This window comes from Ornithodoros turicata, chromosome 9, assembly GCF_037126465.1.
Source record: "Ornithodoros turicata isolate Travis chromosome 9, ASM3712646v1, whole genome shotgun sequence".
In the NCBI taxonomy this organism is placed as follows: Eukaryota; Metazoa; Arthropoda; class Arachnida; order Ixodida; family Argasidae; genus Ornithodoros; species Ornithodoros turicata.
This window is the reverse complement of record NC_088209.1, coordinates 1,564,612-1,580,776: the sequence shown is the minus strand read 5'-3', so window position 1 is coordinate 1,580,776 and position 16,165 is coordinate 1,564,612. Positions and strand designations below refer to the sequence as shown.

The window sequence follows — 16,165 nt, the reverse complement described above, 5'->3', positions numbered from 1 at the left end:
AGTTAGGAGTAGTAGGATGCAGCGCGATGCCAACATGAGCGTTAACCATATTTTGATATGCTGTAATGTTGTTAATGCTGTTGTACAGAAGTAAGAGCAACGTGCTTTACAAGTCTGCCTTCAGGCTTGAGAATTGGTTCTCGATTGTGAGGGTCTCGCATGATGATTATAATGAATGGGGACAGTTTTAGCCCATCATCAATATAGCAGATGGCACAGGTCAGCACCTAAGTATCATGTATTCATGCCATAATTACCACCCTCCATTCTGAGTGTGGCCTCCACCCACATGCTAGCAACGTAATGGATACGTATAATAATATATTACAATGCATACACAATACATAAAAACATATAGTAATAGTAGAAGTAAAATAAACCGTACAATTTAATATATTAGGTGAGATGTGTTGCAAGCATCTGTGTCACGTGAGAGCACTTTTGGGTAGGATGTGTTTCTGAGAATTTGGTTCAACAAATTAACATTGAGGTGTTCTGACGTTCCAGGCTGCCGAGTTCCCCTGAAACGTAAGCTGTCCTCAGCGCTTCCTTTGTCGGCTGAAGGATGTCCAGGTAGCATGGCCAGCACAATGACTGACCTTATCACTCGTGGTATCGACAAGTTTGTAGAACTTGAACACAAACGCATGCGTATGGAGCTGGAAATGCTTGAAAGGCTGCGGCTGGAGGAACTGGAACGTCTGGAACGCATGCGCAGGGAAGAAATGGACCATGAGCTTCGTCTTATGACACTTTTGGCCTCCATTGGAGGCAACAATGTGGGCAATGTTGCAAGCACAAACAATGTGAACAGTGTGCACAGCAGTGGCTCTCCATCTGAAGCCTCGTGACAAGTCCTAGTTATCTTTCTTTTCTAGATGGCCTCCTTGACTACAGCTATCAACAGGAAAGCATTCCAGAAAACATATCGAAGACTGCCAGCAGTCTACCTTGTGTCAAACTGTATGTGGTTCACTGAATCTGGATGTTTTATTTCATGTATTGAGACGTTCCAGTTGTCACACCAGTTGCGCAAACAGTAGAATCACGTTCAAGTTGGTAGGAGTGCAAGAAAAGCAGGCCCAAAGCTGCAGCACAGTTTGACAGAAACCAACATAGCCAGGATGTTTTTTTTATTTGGTACAGAATTTTTATTTAGCGCAAAATAGATGCTGTTTTAGCAGGAGGGTTATACAGCCAGGCAGACATCCTGTTGGACAATGTATCCAACTGCTGGACGACTAATTGGCTAAAATTCATTAATTAACTCATTAATTAGATGTTTTCTGGGAAATGCGAGATAGCTGAATTGGAATCAGTCATTATTCGAATTCACCGTCTTATTGAACACCGTGAGAAGCGGGATACTTGGATGTATAAATTGCCAAATTTCGCTATGCAAATGAGCCGAAACCAGAACTATGGAGTACCCAAGCATAGAAAGAGCCACGGGCAATCCCAGTGAGAGGGCACTGGCTTTGGAGCAAATTGGAGTAAGCACTAATCAGAGACCGATCTCCAGCCCAGATAAGGCGAAAGCTGTGTCGTTGCTGCACTGGAAAAACACTTAGTTCTAGTTTCGGCTCATTCGCACAGCGAAATTTGACATTTTATATCTCGGAGTACATTTGCTTCACAGGGCGTTTAATAAGGGTGGTGGATTTGAATAATGACTGGCTCCATGATAGGCAAGCCTCCACCAGCTAGTCTGCATTTACGCCATTCTGTCAATGACTGGCTCCAATTCTGCCATCTCGCATTTCCCAGAAAACATTTAATGAATAAGTTAATCAATGAATTTTAGCTAAGTTATCATCCAGTAGCTGCAAACACTGTCCTACAGTATGTTCGCCTGGCCGTATAACCCATCTGCTAAAACATCTATTTTGCTCTGCTAGTTTTTAAATAGAAATTCTGTAACGAATAACAAAAGCGCTCTGTATACACCTACCTCCTAGCTTAAAGACAAAGCTAGAAATATACTGGAACAGAGTGACACAAGTAAGCATTTCTTTCTGGAAAAAGACAGACATCTGGTTTTTGCTGGCTGCCAAGCCCTACTGCCAAAAGCACTTTCAAAGATGTTTGGGTCAGGATATTCATTGTGTGCCTTCATGTAATTCAAAGAAAACTGATTACATATGCACTGAAATGCACGATTGGCAAGAAATGTAAATGTTGGCAAGAAACGTAAATGCTCTGCTGTTATAGTGGTGCCAGGCACATCTAGTATCGTCTGCATAGTGTGTCGCTAGCATGCTCTTCTGCAATATTTCTACACTTGGTAAGGGTAGTGTGTCCAGACTTCCACGAACCTACTACATCACAAAAAGTATGACAAGCTACTATGTCTTAAACGAGCAATGAGGCGACATTTAACGTAGCTCAATAGGATGAGTAATAATGTTGGAATAGTACTAATTTCAGCATCTGTAGAGGCTTCTGTCAAATGAAACAGTATACAACTGCGTCATGTCAATTGTTCAGTCACTTTAAAGCCCTTTCTTGGGATAAGAAAATCTAGGTGAGACCAAGATCAGTAGCAACAATCTGTACTTTGTACTGGCTGCCTTTGTACAAGTTGCTTTCTTGCAAAGATGCATGGAACACATCTTTACTTCATCAAGCTACTGCCATTGAGCTCATGGAGTTGTCGCTTGTGTGCTATAATCCTTGGCTGGGCGATACGTGAAATCTTGAATATTTACTAATTCCAGTCATACATTCCACACATGTTAGTACGATGAAACCATTTTAATGCAAACATACTTTTGATGTGCCTAAATATTGCTATAATAATGGTCTCGAGGCATGCCTTTGAAGCTGTGAGTCCTACAATCAAGTACATATCACTGTTGATTGTGTGTGATTTTTTTCCCATGTCATGCACCATTAACTGTAAATAGGTCTTCCATATACTTTTATTATTGTTACAGAGTGCAATATAGTGGTTAATTTTGTCCTAGAGGGGCCTTCACTGTAAACAAATATCTAATAATCAATGCATCAACTTTACTTCATCACCGCGTGAACAACTGCTGTCGGGCCACGAAGAACAAAATGTGTCTAGTAGTATATTTATGGCAGCAAAACTATGCACATCCCAGAATATCTTTTCTGGCATACATTATGTTGCTGTGTACAGTGCTGTGTGTAAAGATGTTGTAAATTAACAGCCACTTTGTTCATTTATGCCCTACATTGAATAGTTTTCATAAAATAGCATTCCATATCCTGCGATATACTGTTTAGCCATGTCATGTCAGTATTCACTGCAAAATAAGTTTTACATGAGAGAGTGCTTCACTGAAAGTTTTTGTTCTAGCTTTATTTGCTGAAAAGTCTCCGTTTTAGCCACATATATTTTGAAATATTGGGAGAATATTTTAGTGGACTGTGTGTGTGGTTACTTTCAGGCTTTCTCTTGCTCTTGACTGGAAGACTAAAGCGAGTGCTGAAAGCTATGCTTGAGAGTCCATGGACAAATAGGTGCTTATAATGGAATTCTCATGCTTCATGTACAAATGGAAGCACTTCTGTAAAACAAATAGTATAATAAGATACAAGACAATCCCAGGAACTTGTTTCACGAAAGGAGAAAAAAAGAAAGTCTCATAGATCTGGTGGCCGTGTTCTGAGAAGATGCAATATTTCTAACAGAGACTTTCCCACGTTCACTGGTCTCTACAGTGCCTAGTGACACCTGCGCTCCTTGCTTATAATGTACTTACCTGAGACATTTTGAGAAGCCTTCCTCACTTATATACCTGTTTGTGTGCAAATGGGTAAATCCACCTCCATATCTTTATACCCCATCGCGTGGCTCTTATCATTGGACATTTACTGAGAAAGGAGAGGGTCATCACAACAAAGAGATACTAAAGTGCCTCTTGCATATTTTATTTATTTTTGATAGACATAAGACGTATTATAGTCTGTGCATGAGCACATGGGTGAAAGTGCCTTAGGTGAGATACGAACAAAATGTTGTGTACAACACTACTGTAGTGTTACTTTACTGCCGCATTAAACTTTTATTCTAAATACTGCTTTGTGTACATGTGAAGCTTATGTACTGTAGTGCAAGTCGGTGGCAAATATACTAAGTTGTTCCTTCTTCCAAATCATAGAAATCTTCATTAATAATGGTACCGTGATGTTACACGTATAGGTTTGTCTGCGCAGTGTGGTGGCATGTTGCACGTGCTGCAGTGTAAGACTGCATGGACCACCTGGAGTTCTTTTGCCGTGCGCCGTTCCTCCATGAAAATCTTAAGAAGGAAACCCAGCGTGTATGTAAAAAGGTAGCGATACTCCCATAAGGCCCCGCGTCTTCATATCTACGCCATCTTTTGACAGTCAGCGCCATCCATCCATGGTGCGGACAACTACAATTGTGACGCCATTCATGACATTCGGTGACGTCACTGTCAATGTCAGTTGTGACGTCGGTTCACGTACTTCCCTTTCCCCATCACCTGCTTAGTTTTCCTTTACTACCATCGCGACATCGAACAGTTGTTTGAAGGCCGATGGATCGCCTGTTTGACCATGACAGTAGCCCACTGAAGAGAGCAATGAAATACAAGACAGAGCACTTCATGTAAGAGTGCACTGGTAACACGTTTAATGACAAATCACCCGTAGTAACATATGACAACTCGTGCAAACAATGAGAGGTTTGTGTGTGGTAGCCTGAGGTTTACAGGATCAGCATACACAGGACTATCAGTGTACACAAGGCTACGCACAGTACAAGGCATTGTGTGGTGCACTTATGATCTCAACAGTCCTGCTAAAGTTTGGATTACAAGAAAGCTTTCAATGAAGGTAGTCCACTCCACCGTCACACGTCAGTGCAACACAAGGTATGCAATCTGTGGGTGCGCACTGTACAATTTATGCCACTGGTATCGCATAATAACTCTACAATCTGTGTATTACCCGTAACTTTCACATGCAGATCACAAGTGAACGTAGGACACACCAAGGTGGCACTCGAAAGGGCGTGGAGGGTTACTTCATCTGACACATGTCATAATGATGTGTGGATTGCTTCACCTTTTTAAAAAGTGCTCAACAATTCAAGGTAGCAATTCTCAGACATTGAGGGAGAGCAAAAAGCAACAAGTGTGCATGGCCCTTTGTACACGGTATATGCACATAACAGTCCACCTGAGACATTCAAAATAACACAATGCAAAGCACAAAATGCATAATAAGCACAAAGCCGCACTATATTACTCAGTTAAGCAGTTCCTGTTTCTAAGTTCCCCAGAAGCATTTACGTGGTCTTCATGTGCACTGGGTAAAATTATGAAAGCGGTTAAACAAATATGTACAAACAGCAGTCTCACAATATACCTCTCCCTGTTTGTAAACAAATGACGTCATACTGTTCGACAGCGCCACAAATTTGATAAAGTTGAACTACGCTCGAAGCTAAAGGTGAACAAGGTCGCGCCCGAAAGCCACGGTCTTGAGGGGATTAGGATGGTCCCTGAAAGGGACGCGACCTTCGGTCGTACTTTTCTTTCAATTGGTTCCCCTACGGTTTAGAGAGCCTCGTTTCAGAGAATTGCGTTTTAGAGAACAGGTCACGTTTTAGCGAGTTACGTTTTAGGGAAAAAGAGTCTCGTTTTAGCGAATACCGTTTTAGAGACTCCGGGGCACGTTTTAGGGAATACCGTTTTTTGAGAAAACAGATTTCGGTTTTGGTATGCTAGCTCCGAAGGACATAAAAGAGGAGGGAAGCACAGCAGAGATAAATATAGTTCTGGCTACTTGTTCGAGAGAAGACGAATTATTTTGCAACCGTCACTCCAGCAAGCATAGATTTCTTACATAGTTTTATTACACATAAGACATCGTAATAACTAACTCCCTGTGCTCCCTAAGCGTATCAAGACGGGGTGGTTTGTGCAGGTTGAGCTTATGTTGTGTGCTTGTGTTTGTCTTGCTTGCTCTCCCCATCATGGTATCCTCCCCGTGAGAATACAGGGTATGTTATTTATTTTTGGAAACGCATCACATCTAGGGTTGCCACCTTGCGCAGTAAAAAATACTGGCTGGGGGAGAGGAGGTGTAGTAGAGGGAAAGAGAAAGGCTCGTGTGAAAGTGCAAGTGGGTGAGGGGTGGACGAGCACACAGAGAGAAAGAGTGCCTGCTCGCTCAAATACGAAGAAACATATGTTCCTGTGTGGGGCTGGATCACTGATTGAAATGGAAATTGCTATAAATATTGCTAGATTGTATTGGAGCAACCGGACTGGATTGCCACTCACTTTGACAAACGCATCGACGCAGACAAACGTTTCTTTGCATGCTGGGATCCCATGATGGATCTGTACGGCCTAAGTTCTTGCAGGCTCGGCACAACCACCAACAGCTTTGCGCAACCACTGCTCTTGTCCCATCTGAACACAATACTGTAATGAATAACTAAGAAAACGACTGGTGATCGCGGAGTTTTGTCTGTGCTCCAGAAGCTGTAGTGGAATGTTGAAGGAAAAACCATGAAAAAGCTCATGCGAAAGGTGTTGAGCCAGAAATACCGGCAAAAGGCTGCCGGTATGAGCTTTCTACCGGCAACCGGCAGAACGAGCAAATAACCGGCCCTGCCGGTATAATACCGGCCTGGTGGCAACCCTAATCACATCACAGCGCGTTCAGTTAAGAAAGAAAATCAATAATAATAATAATAATAATAATAATAATAAATAATAATAATAATCAAATAACAACACACGCTGTATATTGCTCACAGTATAGAAAAACTAGCAAATAATATTTCATAAATTTAATTAACTTAAAAATTATTATTACTTAAAAATTAGTTAGGATGCAGCCATACATAAACCTCACCCACTAGCCAGACCTAAACACCATACATAAACACCGGCTTCTAAACTGAGCATACAAGAAAAGGGGAAAAAAATGCGTTGATGATTAGTGGGAAGCGAAACCTAAACCAAAATCGTGATGGATTTCGCTAAAGCGTTATTCTCTAAAACGGTTTTCGCTTAAACGTAACCTACCGCCATCTTCTCTAAAACGCTATTATCTAAAACGAGGCTCTCTAAAACGGGATCTCTAACACGAGGTTCGCTAAAACGAGGCTCTCTAAAATGAACGGCTCCCCTTTCAATTGGACTATGGGAGGCAGCGAACAAGTGCCCGTTCTTGGAACCCAGCCCTCATGATTATGTTTCTCTGGTAGAGGTCTATTACAACCTCAGCATTGCAACTTTCATTCGGATGCACTGTACAGTCCTGTGGTACCAATGGCACCGAATCGATCAACAGTAACTTGAATCACATTGCTCCAGTGTGCTTCTGGCAGGAGTTACATAGAATTCCTAAAAGCGTGTGCACCGCCCCTTTAAACTGCAATATACTGGTGGTACAAGTGGCACCAAAGCGGTAAACAGTAATCCAAATTACATTAACTTAAATTACATTGCTGGAGTGTGCTCCCAGGAATTAAATAAACTTCTTAAAAGCGTATGCATCGCCCCTTCAAACTAATGTGCTGATCGTACCAGTGCACCACATCGCTAAACAGTAACTCGAATTACATTGCTCCAGTGTGCTCCAGGCAGGAGCTACATAACATTCTTAAAAGCGTGCGCATTGCTCCCTTAAACTGTAACAGTAACTCGAATTACATTGCTCCAGCAGGAGCTACATAAAATTCTTAAAAGCGTGTGCATAGCTCATTTAAACTGTAACAGTAACCCGAATTACATTGCTCCAGTGTGCTCCAGGCAGGAGCTACATAAAGTTCTTAAACGCGTGCGCATCGCTCCTTTAAACTGTAACAGTAACTCGAATTACATTGCTCGAGCGTGCTCCAGGCAGGAGCTACATAAAATTCTTAAACGCGTGTACATCGCTCCTTTAAACAGTAAATTGAATTACATTACTCCAGTGTGCTCCAGGCAGGAGTTACATACAATTCTTAGACGCGTGTGCATCGCCCCTTTAAACTGCAATATGCCGATGGTAGCAGTGACACCACATAGCTAAACAGTAACTCGAATTACATTGCTTCAGTGTGCTCCAGGCAGGAGCTACATAGAGTTCTTAAAAGTCTGTGCATCGCACCTTTAAACTGCAGCAGTGACACGAATTGCATTGCTGCAGTGTGCTCCAGGCAGGAGCTACATGAAATTCTTAAAAGCGTGTGCATCGCCCCTTTAAACTGTAACAGTAACTCGAATTACATTGCTCCAGTGTGCTCCAGCCCGGAGCTACATAAAATTCTTAAAAGCGTGTGCATCGCACCTTTAAACTGCAGCAGTGACACGAATTGCATTGCTGCAGTGTGCTCCAGGCAGGAGCTACATGAAATTCTTAAAAGCGTGTGCATCGCCCCTTTAAACTGTAACAGTAACTCGAATTACATTGCTCCAGTGTGCTCCAGGCCGGAGCTACATAAAATTCTTAAAAGCGTGTGCGTCGCCCCTTTAAACTGTAACAGTAACCCGAATTACATTGCTCCAGTATGCTCCAGGCAGGAGCTACATGAAATTTTTAAAAGCGTGCGCATCGCTCCTTTAAACTGTAACAGTAACTTGAATTGTACTGCTCGAGCGTCCTCCAGGCAGGAGCTACATAAAATTCTTAAACGCGTGTACACCGCCCCTTTAAACAGTAAATTGAATTACATTGCTCCAGTGTACTCCAGGCAGGAGTTACATACAATTCTTAGAAGCGTGTGCATCGCCCCTTTAAACTGCAATATGCCGATGGTAGCAGTGACACCACATCGCTAAACAGTAACTCGAATTACATTGCTTCAGTGTGCTCCAGGCAGGAGCTACATAAAGTTCTTAAAAGTCTGTGCATCGCCCCTTTAAACTGCAGCAGTGACACGAATTATATTGCTCCAGCGTGCTCCAGGCAGGAGCTACATGAAATTCTTAAAAGCGCGTGCATCGCCCCTTTAAACTGTAACAGTAACTCGAATTACATTGCTCCAGTGTGCTCCAGGCCGGACCTACATAAAATTCTTAAAGCGTGTGCATCGTTCCTTTAAACTGTAACAGTAACTCGAATTACATTCCTCCAGTGTGCTCCACGCAGGAGTTACATAAAATTCTTAGAAGCGTGTGCATCGCCCCTTTAAACTGCAATATTCCGATGGTACCAGTACCACCAAGTCGCTAAACAGTAACTCGAATTACATTGCTCCAGTGTGCTCCGGGCAGGAGCTACATAAAATATTTAAAAGCGTGTGTATCGCCCCTTTAAACTGTAACAGTAACTCGAATTACATTCCTCCAGTGTGCTCCACGCAGGAGCTACATAAAATTCTTAGAAGCGTGCGCATCGCCCCTTTAAACTGCAACAGTAACTCGAATTACATTGCTCCAGTGTGCTCCACGCAGGAGCTACGCAAAATTCTTAAAAGCGTGTGCATCGCCCCTTTAAACTGTAACAGTAACTCGAATTAGATTGCTCCAGTGTGCTCCGGGCAGGAGCTACATAAAATTCTTAAAATCGTGTGCATCGCCCCTTTAAACTATAACAGTAACTCGAATTACATTGCTCCAGTGTGCTCTAGGCAGGAGCTACATGAAAATTTTAAAAGCGTGTGCATAGCCCATTTAAACTGTAGCAGTAACTGAAATTACATTGCTCCAGTGTGCTCCAGCAGGAGCTACATAAAATTCTTAAACGCGTGCGCATCGCTCCTTTAAACTGTAACAGTGACTCGAATTACATTGCTCCAGTATGCTCCAGGCATGAGCTACATAAAATTCTTAAACGCGTGCGCATCGCTCCTTTAAACTGTAACAGTGACTCGAATTACATTGCTCCAGTGTGCTCCAGGCAGGAGCTGCATAAAATTCTTAAACGCGTGCGCATCGCTCCTTTAAACTCTAACAGTAACTCGAATTGCATTGCTCGAGCGTGCTCCAGGCAGGAGCTACATAAAATTCTTAAAAGCGTGTACATCGCTCCTTTAAACAGTAAATTGAATTACATTACTCCAGTGTGCTCCAGGCAGGAGTTACATACAATTCTTAGACGCGTGTGCATCGCCCCTTTAAACTGCAATATGCCGATGGTAGCAGTGACACCACATAGCTAAACAGTAACTCGAATTACATTGCTTCAGTGTGCTCCAGGCAGGAGCTACATAGAGTTCTTAAAAGTCTGTGCATCGCACCTTTAAACTGCAGCAGTGACACGAATTGCATTGCTGCAGTGTGCTCCAGGCAGGAGCTACATGAAATTCTTAAAAGCGTGTGCATCGCCCCTTTAAACTGTAACAGTAACTCGATTTACATTGCTCCAGTGTGCTCCAGCCCGGAGCTACATAAAATTCTTAAAAGCGTGTGCATCGCACCTTTAAACTGCAGCAGTGACACGAATTGCATTGCTGCAGTGTGCTCCAGGCAGCAGCTACATGAAATTCTTAAAAGCGTGTGCATCGCCCCTTTAAACTGTAACAGTAACCCGAATTACATTGCTCCAGTGTGCTCCAGGCCGGAGCTACATAAAATTCTTAAAAGCGTGTGCGTCGCCCCTTTAAACTGTAACAGTAACCCGAATTACATTGCTCCAGTATGCTCCAGGCAGGAGCTACATGAAATTTTTAAAAGCGTGCGCATCGCTCCTTTAAAGGGACTGTCGCATCCGGAACCGTGGTTACGAATCCAATACCAATGTGTTCGGTACACTACCACCGAGCTATTTGCCAAATTTTCTCCTTCCAAAACGGACCGGGTGATGAGGAATCGAATTTAAAAGATCCGGTTTCGTTTTGATCCTCGAAAGCGCCAGCGCCAACAACATCGCGTGACGCAAGGTCGAATCTGGCTAATCCGCTGTGAAGGACGCTGTCGTCTGCCGCCAAGTCTGGGACTGCTTTGTTTTTTTTTCGGCACGTCGCCCGTATTCACATGTGACACTTTCTAGTGACTCGGATACTATCGCTACGCTTGCATCCTTCGCGTGGGATGTCGTTTGGAAACCGACGCAGCGTTCCCGACTCCAGGAAAACTTCCTTCGAAAACCTCGATGTTTGATTTCGCACGCCAAGGATACAGCTACAGCCAGACCCCAGACGACGCGAAAGTTGGAAGCAGCTACATCACTAGCGGGTGTCCAGATGAAGCAAGGAGTGTTCATGCTCTCCGTGTATGCTCCTCGCATTTCACCGATAATGTGTACCTGGATGAGAACATCATGGAAGTGCAACTTGGATTGACACAAAAAAGGAACGAATTGAAACTTGACGCCGTTCCGACAGTGTTCCACGAACAAAGCGAGCCAGCAACTTCGACAGTAAGTCACAATGTCTATGTAGTTTCCCAATCGGGTCTGTCACTCTTGCGCGTGAGTAACTTAGCAGCAAAAGACGAAATCGGTACAACGTAAGGTATCCCCTAACCTATGATTAATAACTAGATAAATAAAATACAATAAACAAGTTCAAGTGACGTCATTCATATGAACGTGATTGACTTTTCTCGTTGTCGGACGCGTTATCATGAAACTTTCACTGTTACTGAACCTGTGACTTTTGTGGAATGTGGTAGACATGATTGGTTTTCATGTGTATTACAGCTGCAGGCAGTTCGACAGGGTCAAGCGCAAGTGGTACGTATATTACTTAAATACATATCATGTGTTTACAATTTTTGGACACACAACAATTCGCAAACTATGAACACCGATCACTAAAAGGAAGAACTGACGCTGTTTGTGTGCTGGTGTTAGAAACAGGCACTATACAAACAGTACCTCTGTCCGTAACATAAGCGCCATAACCCACTTCCCAGTTACCTTTTATCTCTCTGTTTGTGAACTGTTTGTGTGCTGTAGGGCGGCGGTTTTTGCTGTTGTCGTAGCCAACTTGAGGTGCACTTTGGACGTTCTGTGTTATAGAAGGACCAGGTGCTGCTGATCAAGTCCCATCCATCCATGAAACGGCATCAAACAATGTACGTGTGTGCACGGCAATTTTGCTGAGAGACCTGGTTTTTACACTAATGCCTTTACGACGCCTCTGACAAATTAGGATCTTCCAGAACAGTGCTTTCTTCATCCAAGTTCAAGAAGTAAAGAGAATGACTTCATGGCTTCTACTGACATCTCACAGCTACATGCCAAGACAAAATAACTTGACAGCAGGAAATGAAAAGAAAAAAAAAAAGGTCCATTTCAGGTCCACCCAAATCTTTGTGCAGAGGCTGACAACAACAACGCTATTGTGAGATGATGAATGATGCTGATGCAGCGTTGAGATTAAGCCCTTGTTTCCTTTTTTGCAATGCTATACATTACTGCTGGTTAAATGTAAAATGATGCACCTACCTCCAGACATTAAAGGGGCTACCAGAGATGTAGTGTCAATTCAACAGAAAACCTGCATGTTCTACGAGGCACTGTCACATAAGCATTGGCCAAATTTGCTGTCCTGTGAGCTTTGATAGGATATGCCGTAGATAGTAAGAGGCCTCTTACTGTAAAAGGGAGGTGCATTAATCGAGTAGTGGGGTCTGAGGCATGAGGGCCATTTCAGGATGTACTAACCCTTCTAAAATTTTACACTTGGTTATGCCCAGAGATCGATCCAGATCCCCCCAACACCCCGAGTTTTTTTCCTGTGTACCACTGTTATAATGAAACCGTCCAATTTACTGTCCAATCGTCCCGTTTTCATTGCAATTGAAGTACTTACAAAACTGTTTATTTTATTTTTGTGAGTCCCCGCTTCAGATCCCAAGGGACATTGCCAGTGTGGTGCACGCTGATAACTGTCTGTGCATAGCAAATAATAAATATCTGTGCGTGAAGAGTTGGATGTGGACTTGTGCAATGGCTCTTGAATGGACAACACTCAGTCAACACAAAGATTTATTCACATTTGCGTAACTTATTGCCTGTCATTATAATAATTATTATAATACATAGACAAGAGGTAATGCTCTGCCAAGGATCTCTGAAGTTACAGTCTTGAAAGCTGTTTTCAAGACAGTGGTGCTAAAAAATTGGATCAATGGCAGGTATCAAAATTTGTTTTGCTGTATCAAGGCAGAACAATCTTCCGTGGGAATGACAAATTTTGGACATTCCCAGACAGATGTATCACTTACTATGATAATGAGGTGTAACTGTACCATTAGTGAGTTATGAAACGTTACCTGAAATTATTTGACGTGTTATATCCCTCACATGCTATAATACTGCCAACGATAAGAAGCATTACACTATCATTAAAAGTATAACTGTCACTTATGGCCAGGTAGTTTATTGCTCCTGCCTATTCCTTTGCACTTCTCGGGATTACTGTGGTAACACAGATTCTGTTTCACACTTCTCAATTGGAAACTACGCAAGTCTATTATGGTGTAGGTGTGAACAGGAAATGAGGCACACTAAAGATGATAGTCCTGATAGGACCAGGATGGAAAAACGTTGGCGAATCATGCGGACGACACACCCAGGTATCTGTCGTCTGTTTTTCGGTCCAAGGAATCTCCAAACTCAGCTTGTAAACACACAATAAGCAGTGAACCTGACGTAGCTGTAAAAAGAAAGGACACTTTCCTAAACACGTAGCATAGTTAATTTCCTGACAATCATTCTAATTCTAACCCGGCCCTTGAGTTGCACAGTTAGTTGGAGCCTTCGTAACTTTCATGGGGCATTCGTCGTGTGTGCAAACAACGACGACAACTACGAAAATAAGGATTGCTCGACGTGCCTATCTATCGTGGGCACAGTAGGCGAAGACTGTGATCGTCGCTGCAATACTGCGGTAGATACACCACTAGAAGTTCTGGCCGATGACAGGGAGCTGGGAACAAAGTGTGATACGTGCGTGTGGTGCGTGCCGTCATTGCACAACTCTACCACCTCACCAGCACTGCAGCATATAGGTACTCATCCAGTTCCTGAGGAACACAGACGCCGCACAAACACTTGGATTGTTTCCTGCGTCGTAGTGTGAATGTCACGGGATTAAGTATTGAACACTCCGATCATGAACGTACCTAAAGCAGTGGTCCTGAGGCTCGTTCTGTTGCGCTAACGCAGCTGCGGCACGTACATCACCAGCGACTTGCAGAATAAGCGGAACCGTCGAATATGGGCCGTCATCAAACATGTATATTCGTCACGGGAGCTATTACTAAAGGCATTTGAACAGCACGATTCGCCACTTCCGCGTTCCGAGTCCGCCATCTCCGTATGTGCCTTCGCCTTCGTCTCCCTGACGACCTTGCTCATGCAAGCTGCAAGCCGCGGGGACTCCTCTGGCTCGCCGCGTTCTTATTGGTCAGATTCCATGTGACGTTGCTAAAGATTCTCAGCAGGGAGTTCCGCTTGACGCCCGCTTCCGTCGTCTGCTGTAGCGCCGCTTACACACGAATTATGCAAAAAGTATTCCGTCGATCGGAACGGGACTTTCGGAGTCATGGTCAGTGAAGGACGGGGAATCTCATTTCACTATGGTTTCGGAATCGATCTGTGGTCGATGCGACTGTCCCTTTAAACTGTAACAGTAACTTGAATTGTACTGCTCGAGCGTCCTCCAGGCAGGAGCTACATAAAATTCTTAAACGCGTGTACACCGCCCCTTTAAACAGTAAATTGAATTACATTGCTCCAGTGTACTCCAGGCAGGAGTTACATACAATTCTTAGAAGCGTGTGCATCGCCCCTTTAAACTGCAATATGCCGATGGTAGCAGTGACACCACATCGCTAAACAGTAACTCGAATTACATTGCTTCAGTGTGCTCCAGGCAGGAGCTACATAAAGTTCTTAAAAGTCTGTGCATCGCCCCTTTAAACTGCAGCAGTGACACGAATTATATTGCTCCAGCGTGCTCCAGGCAGGAGCTACATGAAATTCTTAAAAGCGCGTACATCGCCCCTTTAAACTGTAACAGTAACTCGAATTACATTGCTCCAGTGTGCTCCAGGCCGGACCTACATAAAATTATTAAAAGCGTGTGCATCGTTCCTTTAAACTGTAACAGTAACTCGAATTACATTCCTCCAGTGTGCTCCACGCAGGAGTTACATAAAATTCTTAGAAGCGTGTGCATCGCCCCTTTAAACTGCAATATGCCGATGGTACCAGTACCACCAAGTCGCTAAACAGTAACTCGAATTACATTGCTCCAGTGTGCTCCGGGCAGGAGCTACATAAAATATTTAAAAGCGTGTGTATCGCCCCTTTAAACTGTAACAGTAACTCGAATTACATTCCTCCAGTGTGCTCTACGCAGGAGCTACATAAAATTCTTAGAAGCGTGCGCATCGCCCCTTTAAACTGCAACAGTAACTCGAATTACATTGCTCCAGTGTGCTCCACGCAGGAGCTACGCAAAATTCTTAAAAGCGTGTGCATCGCCCCTTTAAACTGTAACAGTAACTGGAATTAGATTGCTCCAGTGGGCTCCGGGCAGGAGCTACATAAAATTCTTAAAATCGTGTGCATCGCCCCTTTAAACTATAACAGTAACTCGAATTACATTGCTCCAGTGTGCTCTAGGCAGGAGCTACATGAAAATTTTAAAAGCGTGTGCATAGCCCATTTAAACTGTAGCAGTAACTGAAATTACATTGCTCCAGTGTGCTCCAGCAGGAGCTACATAAAATTCTTAAAAGCGTGTGCATCGCCCCTTTAAACTGTAACAGTAACCCGAATTACATTGCTCCAGTATGCTCCAGGCAGGAGCTACATAAAGTTCTTAAAAGCGTGCGCATCGCTCCTTTAAACTGTAACAGTAACTCGAATTACATTGCTCCAGTGTGCTCGAGGCAGGAGCTACATAAAATTCTTAAACGCGTGTGCATAGCCCATTTAAACTGTAACAGTAACTCGAGTTACATTGCTCCAGTGTGCTCCAGGCAGGAGCTACATCAGATTCTTAAAAGCGTGTGCATCGCCCCTTTAAACTGCAATGTGCTGATGGTACCAGTGCACCACATCGCTAAACAGTAACTCGAATTACATTGCTCCAGTGTGCTGCAGGCAGGAGCTACAAAAATTCTTAAAAGCGTGTACATCGCCCTTTTAAACTGTAACAATAACTCGAATTGCAGCGCTCCAGCGTGCTCCAGGCAGGAGCTACATAAAATTCTTAAAATCCTGTACATCGCCCCTTTAAACTCCTATACTCTTATACTCCTCACCC

General features: G+C 43.4%; 1 protein-coding gene and 1 long non-coding RNA gene across 2 annotated transcripts in view; both read left to right on the top strand.

The window, feature by feature from the left end:
* Positions 1-4,050, top strand: part of LOC135368051 (uncharacterized) — a 38,832-nt gene extending 34,782 nt beyond the window's left edge. The window contains exon 3 of the mRNA XM_064601130.1: positions 508-4,050. Within this exon, the coding sequence (XP_064457200.1) occupies positions 508-851 (344 nt within the window). The 3' untranslated portion in view covers positions 852-4,050. The remainder of the gene's footprint in view (positions 1-507) is intronic.
* Positions 4,051-11,155: 7,105 nt separating this feature from the next.
* Positions 11,156-12,814, top strand: LOC135369183 (uncharacterized). The gene is made up of 3 exons (XR_010414956.1): positions 11,156-11,298; positions 11,581-11,613; positions 11,902-12,814. It is a non-coding gene; the product is annotated as an uncharacterized LOC135369183 (long non-coding RNA).
* The last annotated feature ends 3,351 nt before the right edge of the window (positions 12,815-16,165 follow it).